We start from the raw sequence: 17,130 nt of genomic DNA, 5'->3' as shown, positions 1-17,130 counted from the left end.
GTCGATATACCTTCTCGCGTTTGCAATCGGCCGCGGGCCCCTGGCGCCCCCGCGGGCGTCGCGATCCGCCCCCGAGTCGGCCGGAGTTAGCACAAGACGATCGCGGCATACAAACATTACTGTATCGGGCGAAGACGACGGCGGCGGCCCCGCGGTGCTCGATGCAGTCGGCGGTGTTCACGAAGTTCTGCAGCAGGCGAGCAGACGGACGATGGTGCACGGTATCACGGTGCACGACGGTGAAGAAGGAAGCACGACACGAGAATAGAATGTTCAATTCGAATAATTAGTTACCTAACGATAGATTGCGATAGGTACGGCGCGATCGGTCGCTCGCTCGCTCACTGCGCCTCCCTCCCTCCCGCGATAGATAGATAGATAGATGGATGGATGGATGGATGGATAGTGTGAAGCGAAATATCGTAAATAAATAGTTAGTTAATTAATTAAATATGATAATATGATATAATATTATGGGTGCGTTTAATATGACCGATGCGAAGCATACATACGACAGAAATATGAGAGTAGAAAACCATAGCAACCGAAATCATCAATAACAACCGACAACAAAAATGTCATTATTTGTTACTATCAAGTACCTACCTATATGAAATCAAATATAAAGACATTGGAAGGAAGATCACTCTAAGATATCGATCGGGGATTCGGAATAAACTATTCCCTATTCCCTATTCCCGAATCCGTGTGTCATGTACGTATGTAACATAAAATCTATCGTACGATGCAAAATTATCCGATTCGCATTATTTATGTATCGCATATCGAAGGATCGATGAAATAACAAACAGATGTGTAATATCATGTTATGTAGGTACCTAAATCTAATGTGATGTTTTCTTTTTCAGATGCACGCACGCACGCATGCATTCCATGCACCTAAGATGTATGGATAATATTATTAATAGTATAATGATGACTTATTGTTGTATATTACTGAATAATAATAAAATTATTCACAGATACATCGATTCTTATTATTTTCCTATCATATCATATCATCCTTCGTGGCGGGCTCAGTTAGTTATCTAGTCTAGTTTATAATAATACGGTGTGTTGGATAGTGATATAATAATTATAAGCGTAGATGCAAGATAATTATTGTAACAAATATTCGTATTATTATTACAATAGGTGGGCGGTCAGTCGATTTATTTTTCCTGCCTGGCATAAATATTGATAGCGAAACATGCGATTCGATCAATTCGATTTGAAAATATTGGCGGCCCTTAAAAGGGCCTTTGCTTATAATTCTTTCTTCATGGACTTCACTTGGAGCTGGTGTATTTGGTGACTGCCTTTGTTCCTTCGCTGACGGCGTGCTTGGCGAGCTCTCCGGGCAGAAGGAGCCTGACGGCGGTCTGGATCTCCCTGCTGGTGATGGTGGAGCGCTTGTTGTAGTGGGCGAGGCGCGACGCTTCGGCGGCGATCCTCTCGAAGATGTCGTTGACGAAGCTGTTCATGATGCTCATCGCCTTACTGGAGATTCCGGTGTCGGGGTGCACCTGCTTGAGCACCTTGTAGATGTAGATTGCGTAACTCTCCTTCCTCCTCCTCTTTGTCTTCTTCTTGTCTCCCTTGGAGATGTTCTTCTGGGCTTTGCCGGATTTCTTGGCGGCCTTTCCGCTAGTCTTGGGCGGCATGATGATCGGCGACGGGTATTACGATAACGATAGATAGATTAGGTAGGTGCGCGGTGTCAATCGGCGGCGGTGGCTCGAATGAGAATGCCCGCGCAAACTTAGACTCGCTCTTTCAGGTCACTGTGTAGAGCGATCGGCGCGCGGCTTTGCAAGTCGCGTTATGAGCCGCACGTCTCCCGCTGCGGCCGCACCGCGCGCGATTCTAAAATAACGCAAAAAAAAGTTTTCAAGCAAACTTGACAAAGGACCGTCCGTCGATTCAGGTCGACGCTTCTTTCGCACAGTTAATTTTCAACACTACCCCGTCTCGCCATGTCTGGTCGCGGAAAAGGCGGTAAAGTCAAGGGAAAGGCAAAGTCTCGTTCGAATCGCGCTGGACTCCAGTTCCCCGTCGGTCGCATACACAGGCTCCTGCGCAAGGGAAACTACGCCGAGAGGGTGGGTGCCGGTGCGCCGGTGTACCTGGCCGCCGTCATGGAATACCTCGCCGCCGAAGTACTCGAGTTGGCGGGAAACGCGGCCCGCGACAACAAGAAGACCAGGATTATCCCTCGTCATTTGCAGCTCGCCATCCGCAACGACGAGGAGCTGAACAAGCTGCTCTCCGGCGTCACCATCGCCCAGGGAGGAGTGCTGCCCAACATCCAGGCGGTGCTCTTGCCCAAGAAGACTGAGAAGAAGGCGTAAAAAAAAAAATATAAAGATTACATGCATATTAATCCATCTATCGTCGTACAAAAGGCCCTTTTCAGGGCCGCCATTTTTATTCAAATTCGAGTGGTAGCGTATCCGTGTCGAGCTCGTTATTGTGTCTCATTATTCATCGACAGTAGGACATTATTGAAATTGTTATTATTATAGGTATTAGCGCAATACAGAGAGTACTGTCCATGTTACAATAAATGTTCTGCAAATTCAATATTTGAAAATACATCTAAAATAAAAAGTAGGTATATAATTTCGTAGTAATTCATGAGGAGATAGAGATGCGTCGATCTCTTGTTTGTTAAGAGTGGCGGTTTCAGTAGTTTAAATAGTTTTGTAGGATAATGATTGTGATATATGTACCTATTTATATAGGTGAGGAGCATCTATGTAAGATATGATAAGAGGCTGTTTAATTAATATTATGAGGGTAGATATTATTTGATGAATCTCACCTCACACGCGTTGCGTTATTATATTATATTATTAGGTGGTAAGTATATTTTATTTAATCGACTGTTCAATTGATCAATTACAACAGACGCAAAATTACTTACAAAACTATTTATCCAAAAATAGTGGAACACGCAGAATGATATTATATTATACTTACTTGGAAAATAGATAGCCAAGTAGGTAGTATAATAATATACTACTATTATTACAGGCACATAACGACCGATCGATCGCTCACGGATGCGTAAACATTCGAATGTCAAAAAATTTGCGGCCCTGAAAAGGGCCTTTTGTGATAGATAGATAGATGGGTATGATAACAATATTATTATTTTTTTTAATTTTTAAGCGCGTTCGCCGCGGATTCGTCTCGCCAGCTGGATATCCTTGGGCATGATGGTGACGCGTTTGGCGTGGATGGCGCAAAGGTTCGTGTCCTCGAATAGACCGACGAGGTACGCCTCGCTGGCCTCCTGCAGCGCCATGACGGCGGAGCTCTGGAAGCGCAGATCGGTCTTGAAATCTTGAGCGATCTCGCGCACCAGTCGCTGGAAGGGCAGCTTGCGGATGAGGAGCTCAGTGCTCTTCTGATAGCGACGGATCTCACGGAGAGCGACCGTACCGGGCCTGTAACGATGGGGCTTCTTCACGCCTCCTGTGGCCGGCGCGCTTTTCCTCGCGGCCTTCGTGGCGAGCTGTTTGCGGGGAGCTTTTCCGCCGGTGGATTTTCGGGCAGTCTGCTTGGTACGAGCCATGTCTTCTTCTTCAAAGTAGTAGGTTCTGAAACGAGCGTTCAACGAGGAGTGCGCGCGCGACCCTACTCGGTGACTTATATAGAGAGATCCGCTCGCTGCGATTGGTCGACGCGGTCGCCTTCGGCGGAACAGTGGGGGGTGATCACTTTCGTCGGCGTATCGTTTTGAGGTCGAAATATTGCCTGAAAGTTCATTTTTTTTTAAAATATCCTTTTTTATTCTATTCCGCAATTATTATTAATAGCCGTTATCTTTATTGCGCACTCGCTTTGCGCGAAATGCGCAGCACTGGGCGTGGTTGCGCCGCGGCGCGCCAGAGCGAGACGCACTCGCCCGCGCCTTGAATTCGCAAGGAAGGGAGCGAGACGTCGCATACGCGCGTCTATAAAAAGAGACGTCAGAAAATTAAAAGATTCATAATTCGTCTGGCGGCCGCAGTGAGCGCATCGCATCGTTTCGATTTTTGACATCATCCACTTTTTGACACGCATACAAGATGACCGGTCGCGGTAAAGGAGGAAAGGGATTGGGAAAAGGTGGCGCCAAGCGTCACAGGAAGGTTCTTCGCGATAACATCCAGGGCATCACGAAGCCTGCGATCCGTCGTCTGGCACGTCGCGGCGGAGTCAAGCGCATATCTGGCTTGATTTACGAAGAGACCCGAGGAGTCCTGAAGGTGTTCCTCGAGAACGTCATCAGGGACGCCGTCACCTACACGGAGCACGCGAAGAGGAAGACCGTCACCGCCATGGACGTCGTGTACGCCCTGAAGAGACAGGGTCGCACCCTGTACGGTTTCGGCGGCTAAGCTGGCCAATACGATACGATACCATCTCGTCTTGATACAATACAGACTGACTACTACAATATAATGATGGATGAGTGGGTTGGTTTTAATGCTATGCCCGCTTAACTATTATTATGTGAATATATCTATCTACTCGCATACAAACGGCCCTTTTCAGGGCCACCATGTCTATTTCGTTCGATCCGTTTGCATTCGTATAGTATCGCAGTAATAATGCATGCAGTGGTGTGTGCATAGAAGGGTGGAGGTGAAATACAATTTATTTTATACGTTTCTGAACTGAAAATATGTTTGATTTGCTTAGGTTAGGTTTGATTTTGACAGGTTAGATTTGATTTGATTAAGTTAGGTTAGATTTGGTTAGGTTAGGTTTGATTTCATTAGGTTAGGTTTGATTTGATTAGGTTAGGTTTGATTTGCTTAGGTTAGGTTTGATTTGCTTAGGTTAGGTTAGATTTGATATCATTAGGTTAGGTTTGATTTGGTTAGGTTAGGTTTGATTTGATTTGATTAGGTTAGGTTTGATTTGCTTAGGTTAGGTTTGATTTGCTTAGGTTAGGTTTGATTTGATTAAGTTAGGTTTGATTTGATTAGGTTAGGTTTGATTTGATTAGGTTAGGTTTGATTTGCTTAGGTTAGATTTGATATCATTAGGTTAGGTTTGATTTGCTTAGGTTAGATTTGATATCATTAGGTTAGGTTTGGTTTGATTTGATTAGGTTAGGTTTGATTTGCTTAGGTTAGGTTTGATTTGATTAAGTTAGGTTTGATTTGATTAGGTTAGGTTTGATTTGATTAGGTTAGGTTTGATTTGCTTAGGTTAGATTTGATATCATTAGGTTAGGTTTGATTTGATTTGATTAGGTTAGGTTTGATTTGCTTAGGTTAGATTTGATATCATTAGGTTAGGTTTGGTTTGATTTGATTAGGTTAGGTTTGATTTGCTTAGGTTAGATTTGATATCATTAGGTTAGGTTTGATTTGGTTAGGTTAGGTTTGATTTGATTAGGTTAGGTTTGATTTGGTTAGGTTAGGTTTGATTTGATTAGGTCAGGTTTGATTTGGTTAGGTTTGATTGGGTTTGGTTTGATTTGATTATGTTAGGTTTGATTTGATCAGGTTAGGTTTGATTTGATTGGGTTAGGTTTGATTTGATTAAGTTAGGTTTGATTTGGTTAGGTTAGGTTAGGTTTGATTAGGTTAGGTTTGATTTGATTTGATTAGGTTAGGTTAGGTTTGATTTGATTAAGTTAGGTTTGATTTGATTAGGTTAGGTTTGATTTGATCAGGTTAGGTTTGATTTGATTGGGTTAGGTTTGATTTGATTAAGTTAGGTTTGATTTGGTTAGGTTAGGTTAGGTTAGGTTTGATTTGATTAGGTTAGGTTCGATTTGGTTAGGTTAGGTTATTAGGTTAGGTTTGATTTGGTTAGGTTAGGTAAACCTAACCTAACCTAACCAAATCAAACCTAACCTAACCAAATCAAACCTAACCTAATCTAATCAAACCTAACCTAACCAAATCAAACCTAACCTAATCAAATCAAACCTAACCTAACCAAATCAAACCTAACCTAATGATATCAAATCTAACCTAAGCAAATCAAACTTAACCTAATCAAATCAAACCTAACCTAATGAAATCAAACCTAACCTAACCTAACCAAATCAAACCTAACTCAATCAAATCAAACCTAACCTAATCAAATCAAACCTAACCTGATCAAATCAAACCTAACCTGATCACATCAAACCTAACTTAATCAAATCAAACCTAACTCAGTCAAATCAAACCTAACCTAATCAAATCAAACCTAACTTAATCAAATTAAACCTAACCTAATCAAATCAAATCAAACCTAACCTAACCTGATCAAATCAAACCTAACCTGATCACATCAAACCTAACTTAATCAAATCAAACCTAACTCAGTCAAATCAAACCTAACCAAATCAACAAAAAAAAAAAAAAATGAATTTAGTGTTAATTTTAAATTTTAGCTAGGTGAGTGAGTATTCGTCTTGACATAAGACAGTGTAATAATATTATGCAATTTACGTATGGAGTACCTATACGAATTGAATAAAGAAATAACGACGTATCTACGTGTTCGATATCAGTCGACACCTGAATTGTGTTGGTAGCCCTGAAAAGGGCTTTTGTTTCAATAAAATGCGAGCGAGCGCGTATTATTCATCTCCATCTCTATCCTCATTCATCTCGTCTACTGTCGTCGTCGTCATCCACCCGAGATACCCCCCTTCCCGGGCTGCCGTCGTCGCATCATCGTCATCGTGATGATTAGATTAGATTCGATCGCGGCTTCTTACTTCTTCGCAGCGGCTTTCTTCGCGGCGGGCTTCTTCGCAGCGGCCTTCTTGGGCTTAGGCGCCTTCGGCTTCTTGGTGGGCGGCTTGGCTGACTTCTTCGCCTTGGTGGGGGTCTTGGGCTTGGCGGCCTTCTTGGCGGCGGGGGCGGCCTTCTTGGGGGAGGCGGCTTTCTTGGCGGCTGCGGCCGATCTGGCCGCGGTTTCGAGAGGAGCCGACGACTTTCTCATGGCGGTCGCGGGCTTCTTCTTTGCGGCTGCGGCCGAAGACTTGCCTCCGCCGGCCGCGGCGCCCTTCTTCTCCTTGGATGAGGCAGGGCGCGATTTCTTCGCGGCGGGCTTCTTGCCAGAGGCGGAGCCGCCCGCAGATTTGGCCTTGCCGGCTTCCAGTTTGAACGAACCGGAGGCCCCCTTGCCTTTGGTCTGCACTAGGGCGCCGGATTCGACGGCACCCTTCAGGTATTTCTTGATGAATGGCGCCAGCTTGTCGGCGTCCACCTTGTAGTTGGCCGAGATGTATTTTTTGATCGCCTGCAGGGAGGATCCGGCGCGCTCTTTCAGCTCTTTGATGGCGCTGTTGACCATCTCAGAGGTCTTGGGATGCGTCGGCTTGACCTTGGGCTTCTTCGCGGCTTTGCCTGCTGCCGATTTCTTCGCGGGGGTAGAGGGCACCGGCGAAGCGGTGACGGGTGCTGCTGTATCTGCCATCTTTGCGTTATTCGATTGATTGAATAATAGAATGAAATATAATATTAAATTATATTATATTATATCGCGGCGTATATTCTGCTTGCTATCTATCTGTACGATGCGCTAGAGTGAAACGACTCGAACGGCTCGCGGATTGTATACGGCGAGAGCGAGACGGGTGCCGCAGTACCGATGTGCGAACGCCGCTCTCAGAGATGACGTTCGTCTAGATCGGCGATTTTAGTCACGAATTGCACCGGCATTTTTGCTTCGATCTCTCGATATTTTTCAATTTTTCGCAGCCGCCGCCCTAGCGAGGGGGTTCAGGGGTGGGCGGTTGCGCCGCCCACCGATCTGTCTGTCGTTTCAAAGCGGGCGAATGGTCGCGAGTCTGTCCTCGGGCTCGCGGGATGCGTTTCAAATTGGAATTGTGTCCGCGCGCGCACATAACGTGTCGGGAAAATGGCCGTAGATTCGTTAAAAATTATCAGATTCCGACGATCGAGCCTTCGTCCGGCGCGTCGATATACCTTCTCGCGTTTGCAATCGGCCGCGGGCCCCTGGCGCCCCCGCGGGCGTCGCGATCCGCCCCCGAGTCGGCCGGAGTTAGCACAAGACGATCGCGGCATACAAACATTACTGTATCGGGCGAAGACGACGGCGGCGGCCCCGCGGTGCTCGATGCAGTCGGCGGTGTTCACGAAGTTCTGCAGCAGGCGAGCAGACGGACGATGGTGCACGGTATCACGGTGCACGACGGTGAAGAAGGAAGCACGACACGAGAATAGAATGTTCAATTCGAATAATTAGTTACCTAACGATAGATTGCGATAGGTACGGCGCGATCGGTCGCTCGCTCGCTCACTGCGCCTCCCTCCCTCCCGCGATAGATAGATAGATAGATGGATGGATGGATGGATGGATAGTGTGAAGCGAAATATCGTAAATAAATAGTTAGTTAATTAATTAAATATGATAATATGATATAATATTATGGGTGCGTTTAATATGACCGATGCGAAGCATACATACGACAGAAATATGAGAGTAGAAAACCATAGCAACCGAAATCATCAATAACAACCGACAACAAAAATGTCATTATTTGTTACTATCAAGTACCTACCTATATGAAATCAAATATAAAGACATTGGAAGGAAGATCACTCTAAGATATCGATCGGGGATTCGGAATAAACTATTCCCTATTCCCTATTCCCGAATCCGTGTGTCATGTACGTATGTAACATAAAATCTATCGTACGATGCAAAATTATCCGATTCGCATTATTTATGTATCGCATATCGAAGGATCGATGAAATAACAAACAGATGTGTAATATCATGTTATGTAGGTACCTAAATCTAATGTGATGTTTTCTTTTTCAGATGCACGCACGCACGCATGCATTCCATGCACCTAAGATGTATGGATAATATTATTAATAGTATAATGATGACTTATTGTTGTATATTACTGAATAATAATAAAATTATTCACAGATACATCGATTCTTATTATTTTCCTATCATATCATATCATCCTTCGTGGCGGGCTCAGTTAGTTATCTAGTCTAGTTTATAATAATACGGTGTGTTGGATAGTGATATAATAATTATAAGCGTAGATGCAAGATAATTATTGTAACAAATATTCGTATTATTATTACAATAGGTGGGCGGTCAGTCGATTTATTTTTCCTGCCTGGCATAAATATTGATAGCGAAACATGCGATTCGATCAATTCGATTTGAAAATATTGGCGGCCCTTAAAAGGGCCTTTGCTTATAATTCTTTCTTCATGGACTTCACTTGGAGCTGGTGTATTTGGTGACTGCCTTTGTTCCTTCGCTGACGGCGTGCTTGGCGAGCTCTCCGGGCAGAAGGAGCCTGACGGCGGTCTGGATCTCCCTGCTGGTGATGGTGGAGCGCTTGTTGTAGTGGGCGAGGCGCGACGCTTCGGCGGCGATCCTCTCGAAGATGTCGTTGACGAAGCTGTTCATGATGCTCATCGCCTTACTGGAGATTCCGGTGTCGGGGTGCACCTGCTTGAGCACCTTGTAGATGTAGATTGCGTAACTCTCCTTCCTCCTCCTCTTTGTCTTCTTCTTGTCTCCCTTGGAGATGTTCTTCTGGGCTTTGCCGGATTTCTTGGCGGCCTTTCCGCTAGTCTTGGGCGGCATGATGATCGGCGACGGGTATTACGATAACGATAGATAGATTAGGTAGGTGCGCGGTGTCAATCGGCGGCGGTGGCTCGAATGAGAATGCCCGCGCAAACTTAGACTCGCTCTTTCAGGTCACTGTGTAGAGCGATCGGCGCGCGGCTTTGCAAGTCGCGTTATGAGCCGCACGTCTCCCGCTGCGGCCGCACCGCGCGCGATTCTAAAATAACGCAAAAAAAAGTTTTCAAGCAAACTTGACAAAGGACCGTCCGTCGATTCAGGTCGACGCTTCTTTCGCACAGTTAATTTTCAACACTACCCCGTCTCGCCATGTCTGGTCGCGGAAAAGGCGGTAAAGTCAAGGGAAAGGCAAAGTCTCGTTCGAATCGCGCTGGACTCCAGTTCCCCGTCGGTCGCATACACAGGCTCCTGCGCAAGGGAAACTACGCCGAGAGGGTGGGTGCCGGTGCGCCGGTGTACCTGGCCGCCGTCATGGAATACCTCGCCGCCGAAGTACTCGAGTTGGCGGGAAACGCGGCCCGCGACAACAAGAAGACCAGGATTATCCCTCGTCATTTGCAGCTCGCCATCCGCAACGACGAGGAGCTGAACAAGCTGCTCTCCGGCGTCACCATCGCCCAGGGAGGAGTGCTGCCCAACATCCAGGCGGTGCTCTTGCCCAAGAAGACTGAGAAGAAGGCGTAAAAAAAAAAATATAAAGATTACATGCATATTAATCCATCTATCGTCGTACAAAAGGCCCTTTTCAGGGCCGCCATTTTTATTCAAATTCGAGTGGTAGCGTATCCGTGTCGAGCTCGTTATTGTGTCTCATTATTCATCGACAGTAGGACATTATTGAAATTGTTATTATTATAGGTATTAGCGCAATACAGAGAGTACTGTCCATGTTACAATAAATGTTCTGCAAATTCAATATTTGAAAATACATCTAAAATAAAAAGTAGGTATATAATTTCGTAGTAATTCATGAGGAGATAGAGATGCGTCGATCTCTTGTTTGTTAAGAGTGGCGGTTTCAGTAGTTTAAATAGTTTTGTAGGATAATGATTGTGATATATGTACCTATTTATATAGGTGAGGAGCATCTATGTAAGATATGATAAGAGGCTGTTTAATTAATATTATGAGGGTAGATATTATTTGATGAATCTCACCTCACACGCGTTGCGTTATTATATTATATTATTAGGTGGTAAGTATATTTTATTTAATCGACTGTTCAATTGATCAATTACAACAGACGCAAAATTACTTACAAAACTATTTATCCAAAAATAGTGGAACACGCAGAATGATATTATATTATACTTACTTGGAAAATAGATAGCCAAGTAGGTAGTATAATAATATACTACTATTATTACAGGCACATAACGACCGATCGATCGCTCACGGATGCGTAAACATTCGAATGTCAAAAAATTTGCGGCCCTGAAAAGGGCCTTTTGTGATAGATAGATAGATGGGTATGATAACAATATTATTATTTTTTTTAATTTTTAAGCGCGTTCGCCGCGGATTCGTCTCGCCAGCTGGATATCCTTGGGCATGATGGTGACGCGTTTGGCGTGGATGGCGCAAAGGTTCGTGTCCTCGAATAGACCGACGAGGTACGCCTCGCTGGCCTCCTGCAGCGCCATGACGGCGGAGCTCTGGAAGCGCAGATCGGTCTTGAAATCTTGAGCGATCTCGCGCACCAGTCGCTGGAAGGGCAGCTTGCGGATGAGGAGCTCAGTGCTCTTCTGATAGCGACGGATCTCACGGAGAGCGACCGTACCGGGCCTGTAACGATGGGGCTTCTTCACGCCTCCTGTGGCCGGCGCGCTTTTCCTCGCGGCCTTCGTGGCGAGCTGTTTGCGGGGAGCTTTTCCGCCGGTGGATTTTCGGGCAGTCTGCTTGGTACGAGCCATGTCTTCTTCTTCAAAGTAGTAGGTTCTGAAACGAGCGTTCAACGAGGAGTGCGCGCGCGACCCTACTCGGTGACTTATATAGAGAGATCCGCTCGCTGCGATTGGTCGACGCGGTCGCCTTCGGCGGAACAGTGGGGGGTGATCACTTTCGTCGGCGTATCGTTTTGAGGTCGAAATATTGCCTGAAAGTTCATTTTTTTTTAAAATATCCTTTTTTATTCTATTCCGCAATTATTATTAATAGCCGTTATCTTTATTGCGCACTCGCTTTGCGCGAAATGCGCAGCACTGGGCGTGGTTGCGCCGCGGCGCGCCAGAGCGAGACGCACTCGCCCGCGCCTTGAATTCGCAAGGAAGGGAGCGAGACGTCGCATACGCGCGTCTATAAAAAGAGACGTCAGAAAATTAAAAGATTCATAATTCGTCTGGCGGCCGCAGTGAGCGCATCGCATCGTTTCGATTTTTGACATCATCCACTTTTTGACACGCATACAAGATGACCGGTCGCGGTAAAGGAGGAAAGGGATTGGGAAAAGGTGGCGCCAAGCGTCACAGGAAGGTTCTTCGCGATAACATCCAGGGCATCACGAAGCCTGCGATCCGTCGTCTGGCACGTCGCGGCGGAGTCAAGCGCATATCTGGCTTGATTTACGAAGAGACCCGAGGAGTCCTGAAGGTGTTCCTCGAGAACGTCATCAGGGACGCCGTCACCTACACGGAGCACGCGAAGAGGAAGACCGTCACCGCCATGGACGTCGTGTACGCCCTGAAGAGACAGGGTCGCACCCTGTACGGTTTCGGCGGCTAAGCTGGCCAATACGATACGATACCATCTCGTCTTGATACAATACAGACTGACTACTACAATATAATGATGGATGAGTGGGTTGGTTTTAATGCTATGCCCGCTTAACTATTATTATGTGAATATATCTATCTACTCGCATACAAACGGCCCTTTTCAGGGCCACCATGTCTATTTCGTTCGATCCGTTTGCATTCGTATAGTATCGCAGTAATAATGCATGCAGTGGTGTGTGCATAGAAGGGTGGAGGTGAAATACAATTTATTTTATACGTTTCTGAACTGAAAATATGTTTGATTTGCTTAGGTTAGGTTTGATTTTGACAGGTTAGATTTGATTTGATTAAGTTAGGTTAGATTTGGTTAGGTTAGGTTTGATTTCATTAGGTTAGGTTTGATTTGATTAGGTTAGGTTTGATTTGCTTAGGTTAGGTTTGATTTGCTTAGGTTAGGTTAGATTTGATATCATTAGGTTAGGTTTGATTTGGTTAGGTTAGGTTTGATTTGATTTGATTAGGTTAGGTTTGATTTGCTTAGGTTAGGTTTGATTTGCTTAGGTTAGGTTTGATTTGATTAAGTTAGGTTTGATTTGATTAGGTTAGGTTTGATTTGATTAGGTTAGGTTTGATTTGCTTAGGTTAGATTTGATATCATTAGGTTAGGTTTGATTTGCTTAGGTTAGATTTGATATCATTAGGTTAGGTTTGGTTTGATTTGATTAGGTTAGGTTTGATTTGCTTAGGTTAGGTTTGATTTGATTAAGTTAGGTTTGATTTGATTAGGTTAGGTTTGATTTGATTAGGTTAGGTTTGATTTGCTTAGGTTAGATTTGATATCATTAGGTTAGGTTTGATTTGATTTGATTAGGTTAGGTTTGATTTGCTTAGGTTAGATTTGATATCATTAGGTTAGGTTTGGTTTGATTTGATTAGGTTAGGTTTGATTTGCTTAGGTTAGATTTGATATCATTAGGTTAGGTTTGATTTGGTTAGGTTAGGTTTGATTTGATTAGGTTAGGTTTGATTTGGTTAGGTTAGGTTTGATTTGATTAGGTCAGGTTTGATTTGGTTAGGTTTGATTGGGTTTGGTTTGATTTGATTATGTTAGGTTTGATTTGATCAGGTTAGGTTTGATTTGATTGGGTTAGGTTTGATTTGATTAAGTTAGGTTTGATTTGGTTAGGTTAGGTTAGGTTTGATTAGGTTAGGTTTGATTTGATTTGATTAGGTTAGGTTAGGTTTGATTTGATTAAGTTAGGTTTGATTTGATTAGGTTAGGTTTGATTTGATCAGGTTAGGTTTGATTTGATTGGGTTAGGTTTGATTTGATTAAGTTAGGTTTGATTTGGTTAGGTTAGGTTAGGTTAGGTTTGATTTGATTAGGTTAGGTTCGATTTGGTTAGGTTAGGTTATTAGGTTAGGTTTGATTTGGTTAGGTTAGGTAAACCTAACCTAACCTAACCAAATCAAACCTAACCTAACCAAATCAAACCTAACCTAATCTAATCAAACCTAACCTAACCAAATCAAACCTAACCTAATCAAATCAAACCTAACCTAACCAAATCAAACCTAACCTAATGATATCAAATCTAACCTAAGCAAATCAAACTTAACCTAATCAAATCAAACCTAACCTAATGAAATCAAACCTAACCTAACCTAACCAAATCAAACCTAACTCAATCAAATCAAACCTAACCTAATCAAATCAAACCTAACCTGATCAAATCAAACCTAACCTGATCACATCAAACCTAACTTAATCAAATCAAACCTAACTCAGTCAAATCAAACCTAACCTAATCAAATCAAACCTAACTTAATCAAATTAAACCTAACCTAATCAAATCAAATCAAACCTAACCTAACCTGATCAAATCAAACCTAACCTGATCACATCAAACCTAACTTAATCAAATCAAACCTAACTCAGTCAAATCAAACCTAACCAAATCAACAAAAAAAAAAAAAAATGAATTTAGTGTTAATTTTAAATTTTAGCTAGGTGAGTGAGTATTCGTCTTGACATAAGACAGTGTAATAATATTATGCAATTTACGTATGGAGTACCTATACGAATTGAATAAAGAAATAACGACGTATCTACGTGTTCGATATCAGTCGACACCTGAATTGTGTTGGTAGCCCTGAAAAGGGCTTTTGTTTCAATAAAATGCGAGCGAGCGCGTATTATTCATCTCCATCTCTATCCTCATTCATCTCGTCTACTGTCGTCGTCGTCATCCACCCGAGATACCCCCCTTCCCGGGCTGCCGTCGTCGCATCATCGTCATCGTGATGATTAGATTAGATTCGATCGCGGCTTCTTACTTCTTCGCAGCGGCTTTCTTCGCGGCGGGCTTCTTCGCAGCGGCCTTCTTGGGCTTAGGCGCCTTCGGCTTCTTGGTGGGCGGCTTGGCTGACTTCTTCGCCTTGGTGGGGGTCTTGGGCTTGGCGGCCTTCTTGGCGGCGGGGGCGGCCTTCTTGGGGGAGGCGGCTTTCTTGGCGGCTGCGGCCGATCTGGCCGCGGTTTCGAGAGGAGCCGACGACTTTCTCATGGCGGTCGCGGGCTTCTTCTTTGCGGCTGCGGCCGAAGACTTGCCTCCGCCGGCCGCGGCGCCCTTCTTCTCCTTGGATGAGGCAGGGCGCGATTTCTTCGCGGCGGGCTTCTTGCCAGAGGCGGAGCCGCCCGCAGATTTGGCCTTGCCGGCTTCCAGTTTGAACGAACCGGAGGCCCCCTTGCCTTTGGTCTGCACTAGGGCGCCGGATTCGACGGCACCCTTCAGGTATTTCTTGATGAATGGCGCCAGCTTGTCGGCGTCCACCTTGTAGTTGGCCGAGATGTATTTTTTGATCGCCTGCAGGGAGGATCCGGCGCGCTCTTTCAGCTCTTTGATGGCGCTGTTGACCATCTCAGAGGTCTTGGGATGCGTCGGCTTGACCTTGGGCTTCTTCGCGGCTTTGCCTGCTGCCGATTTCTTCGCGGGGGTAGAGGGCACCGGCGAAGCGGTGACGGGTGCTGCTGTATCTGCCATCTTTGCGTTATTCGATTGATTGAATAATAGAATGAAATATAATATTAAATTATATTATATTATATCGCGGCGTATATTCTGCTTGCTATCTATCTGTACGATGCGCTAGAGTGAAACGACTCGAACGGCTCGCGGATTGTATACGGCGAGAGCGAGACGGGTGCCGCAGTACCGATGTGCGAACGCCGCTCTCAGAGATGACGTTCGTCTAGATCGGCGATTTTAGTCACGAATTGCACCGGCATTTTTGCTTCGATCTCTCGATATTTTTCAATTTTTCGCAGCCGCCGCCCTAGCGAGGGGGTTCAGGGGTGGGCGGTTGCGCCGCCCACCGATCTGTCTGTCGTTTCAAAGCGGGCGAATGGTCGCGAGTCTGTCCTCGGGCTCGCGGGATGCGTTTCAAATTGGAATTGTGTCCGCGCGCGCACATAACGTGTCGGGAAAATGGCCGTAGATTCGTTAAAAATTATCAGATTCCGACGATCGAGCCTTCGTCCGGCGCGTCGATATACCTTCTCGCGTTTGCAATCGGCCGCGGGCCCCTGGCGCCCCCGCGGGCGTCGCGATCCGCCCCCGAGTCGGCCGGAGTTAGCACAAGACGATCGCGGCATACAAACATTACTGTATCGGGCGAAGACGACGGCGGCGGCCCCGCGGTGCTCGATGCAGTCGGCGGTGTTCACGAAGTTCTGCAGCAGGCGAGCAGACGGACGATGGTGCACGGTATCACGGTGCACGACGGTGAAGAAGGAAGCACGACACGAGAATAGAATGTTCAATTCGAATAATTAGTTACCTAACGATAGATTGCGATAGGTACGGCGCGATCGGTCGCTCGCTCGCTCACTGCGCCTCCCTCCCTCCCGCGATAGATAGATAGATAGATGGATGGATGGATGGATGGATAGTGTGAAGCGAAATATCGTAAATAAATAGTTAGTTAATTAATTAAATATGATAATATGATATAATATTATGGGTGCGTTTAATATGACCGATGCGAAGCATACATACGACAGAAATATGAGAGTAGAAAACCATAGCAACCGAAATCATCAATAACAACCGACAACAAAAATGTCATTATTTGTTACTATCAAGTACCTACCTATATGAAATCAAATATAAAGACATTGGAAGGAAGATCACTCTAAGATATCGATCGGGGATTCGGAATAAACTATTCCCTATTCCCTATTCCCGAATCCGTGTGTCATGTACGTATGTAACATAAAATCTATCGTACGATGCAAAATTATCCGATTCGCATTATTTATGTATCGCATATCGAAGGATCGATGAAATAACAAACAGATGTGTAATATCATGTTATGTAGGTACCTAAATCTAATGTGATGTTTTCTTTTTCAGATGCACGCACGCACGCATGCATTCCATGCACCTAAGATGTATGGATAATATTATTAATAGTATAATGATGACTTATTGTTGTATATTACTGAATAATAATAAAATTATTCACAGATACATCGATTCTTATTATTTTCCTATCATATCATATCATCCTTCGTGGCGGGCTCAGTTAGTTATCTAGTCTAGTTTATAATAATACGGTGTGTTGGATAGTGATATAATAATTATAAGCGTAGATGCAAGATAATTATTGTAACAAATATTCGTATTATTATTACAATAGGTGGGCGGTCAGTCGATTTATTTTTCCTGCCTGGCATAAATATTGATAGCGAAACATGCGATTCGATCAATTCGATTTGAAAATATTGGCGGCCCTTAAAAGGGCCTTTGCTTATAATTCTTTCTTC

At 44.6% G+C, this 17,130-nt stretch overlaps 10 protein-coding genes across 10 annotated transcripts; 4 read left to right on the top strand and 6 right to left on the bottom strand.

The window, feature by feature from the left end:
- Positions 1-1,266: 1,266 nt before the first annotated feature.
- LOC147067671 (histone H2B-like) lies at positions 1,267-1,732 on the bottom strand. Its single transcript, XM_085953463.1, has one exon. It carries the CDS (start codon positions 1,662-1,664, stop codon positions 1,290-1,292), a length of 375 nt encoding a protein of 124 aa, XP_085809589.1. The 5' UTR covers positions 1,665-1,732; the 3' UTR covers positions 1,267-1,289.
- Positions 1,733-1,902: 170 nt separating this feature from the next.
- LOC147067670 (histone H2A) lies at positions 1,903-2,522 on the top strand. Its single transcript, XM_085953462.1, has one exon. The coding sequence runs from the start codon at positions 1,977-1,979 to the stop codon at positions 2,349-2,351; it is 375 nt and encodes a 124-aa protein (XP_085809588.1). The 5' UTR covers positions 1,903-1,976; the 3' UTR covers positions 2,352-2,522.
- Positions 2,523-3,140: 618 nt separating this feature from the next.
- LOC147067669 (histone H3) lies at positions 3,141-3,766 on the bottom strand. Its single transcript, XM_085953461.1, has one exon. It carries the CDS (start codon positions 3,578-3,580, stop codon positions 3,170-3,172), a length of 411 nt encoding a protein of 136 aa, XP_085809587.1. The 5' UTR covers positions 3,581-3,766; the 3' UTR covers positions 3,141-3,169.
- Positions 3,767-4,014: 248 nt separating this feature from the next.
- On the top strand, positions 4,015-4,397 carry LOC147067668 (histone H4). The gene has a single exon (XM_085953450.1). The coding sequence runs from the start codon at positions 4,077-4,079 to the stop codon at positions 4,386-4,388; it is 312 nt and encodes a 103-aa protein (XP_085809576.1). The 5' UTR covers positions 4,015-4,076; the 3' UTR covers positions 4,389-4,397.
- Positions 4,398-6,435: 2,038 nt separating this feature from the next.
- Positions 6,436-7,547, bottom strand: LOC147067667 (uncharacterized). The gene has a single exon (XM_085953454.1). The coding sequence runs from the start codon at positions 7,420-7,422 to the stop codon at positions 6,715-6,717; it is 708 nt and encodes a 235-aa protein (XP_085809580.1). The 5' UTR covers positions 7,423-7,547; the 3' UTR covers positions 6,436-6,714.
- Positions 7,548-9,190: 1,643 nt separating this feature from the next.
- On the bottom strand, positions 9,191-9,656 carry LOC147067666 (histone H2B-like). Its single transcript, XM_085953455.1, has one exon. It carries the CDS (start codon positions 9,586-9,588, stop codon positions 9,214-9,216), a length of 375 nt encoding a protein of 124 aa, XP_085809581.1. The 5' UTR covers positions 9,589-9,656; the 3' UTR covers positions 9,191-9,213.
- Positions 9,657-9,826: 170 nt separating this feature from the next.
- On the top strand, positions 9,827-10,404 carry LOC147067665 (histone H2A). The gene has a single exon (XM_085953456.1). It carries the CDS (start codon positions 9,901-9,903, stop codon positions 10,273-10,275), a length of 375 nt encoding a protein of 124 aa, XP_085809582.1. The 5' UTR covers positions 9,827-9,900; the 3' UTR covers positions 10,276-10,404.
- Positions 10,405-11,064: 660 nt separating this feature from the next.
- Positions 11,065-11,550, bottom strand: LOC147067664 (histone H3). The gene has a single exon (XM_085953464.1). The coding sequence runs from the start codon at positions 11,502-11,504 to the stop codon at positions 11,094-11,096; it is 411 nt and encodes a 136-aa protein (XP_085809590.1). The 5' UTR covers positions 11,505-11,550; the 3' UTR covers positions 11,065-11,093.
- A 388-nt stretch (positions 11,551-11,938) lies between these two features.
- On the top strand, positions 11,939-12,321 carry LOC147067663 (histone H4). The gene has a single exon (XM_085953452.1). The coding sequence runs from the start codon at positions 12,001-12,003 to the stop codon at positions 12,310-12,312; it is 312 nt and encodes a 103-aa protein (XP_085809578.1). The 5' UTR covers positions 11,939-12,000; the 3' UTR covers positions 12,313-12,321.
- Positions 12,322-14,359: 2,038 nt separating this feature from the next.
- LOC147067662 (uncharacterized) lies at positions 14,360-15,471 on the bottom strand. The gene has a single exon (XM_085953453.1). The coding sequence runs from the start codon at positions 15,344-15,346 to the stop codon at positions 14,639-14,641; it is 708 nt and encodes a 235-aa protein (XP_085809579.1). The 5' UTR covers positions 15,347-15,471; the 3' UTR covers positions 14,360-14,638.
- Positions 15,472-17,130: the final 1,659 nt, after the last annotated feature.

The sequence above is a fragment of the Rhyacophila brunnea genome, unplaced genomic scaffold (genome assembly GCF_057557595.1).
Source record: "Rhyacophila brunnea isolate RB1 unplaced genomic scaffold, BYU_Rbru_1.0 scaffold_341, whole genome shotgun sequence".
Classification (NCBI taxonomy): domain Eukaryota; kingdom Metazoa; phylum Arthropoda; class Insecta; order Trichoptera; family Rhyacophilidae; genus Rhyacophila; species Rhyacophila brunnea.
The sequence above is the reverse complement of the archived record's forward strand: the minus strand, read 5'-3'. Positions and strand labels throughout refer to the sequence as shown.

Bases quoted from the DNA above. Each gene is read 5' to 3' on its own strand.
- LOC147067662 (XM_085953453.1), bottom strand. From the start codon at position 15,346: ATGGCAGATACAGCAGCACCCGTCACCGCTTCGCCGGTGCCCTCTACC.
- LOC147067664 (XM_085953464.1), bottom strand. From the start codon at position 11,504: ATGGCTCGTACCAAGCAGACTGCCCGAAAATCCACCGGCGGAAAAGCT.
- LOC147067669 (XM_085953461.1), bottom strand. From the start codon at position 3,580: ATGGCTCGTACCAAGCAGACTGCCCGAAAATCCACCGGCGGAAAAGCT.
- LOC147067668 (XM_085953450.1), top strand. From the start codon at position 4,077: ATGACCGGTCGCGGTAAAGGAGGAAAGGGATTGGGAAAAGGTGGCGCC.
- LOC147067670 (XM_085953462.1), top strand. From the start codon at position 1,977: ATGTCTGGTCGCGGAAAAGGCGGTAAAGTCAAGGGAAAGGCAAAGTCT.
- LOC147067663 (XM_085953452.1), top strand. From the start codon at position 12,001: ATGACCGGTCGCGGTAAAGGAGGAAAGGGATTGGGAAAAGGTGGCGCC.
- LOC147067671 (XM_085953463.1), bottom strand. From the start codon at position 1,664: ATGCCGCCCAAGACTAGCGGAAAGGCCGCCAAGAAATCCGGCAAAGCC.
- LOC147067666 (XM_085953455.1), bottom strand. From the start codon at position 9,588: ATGCCGCCCAAGACTAGCGGAAAGGCCGCCAAGAAATCCGGCAAAGCC.
- LOC147067665 (XM_085953456.1), top strand. From the start codon at position 9,901: ATGTCTGGTCGCGGAAAAGGCGGTAAAGTCAAGGGAAAGGCAAAGTCT.
- LOC147067667 (XM_085953454.1), bottom strand. From the start codon at position 7,422: ATGGCAGATACAGCAGCACCCGTCACCGCTTCGCCGGTGCCCTCTACC.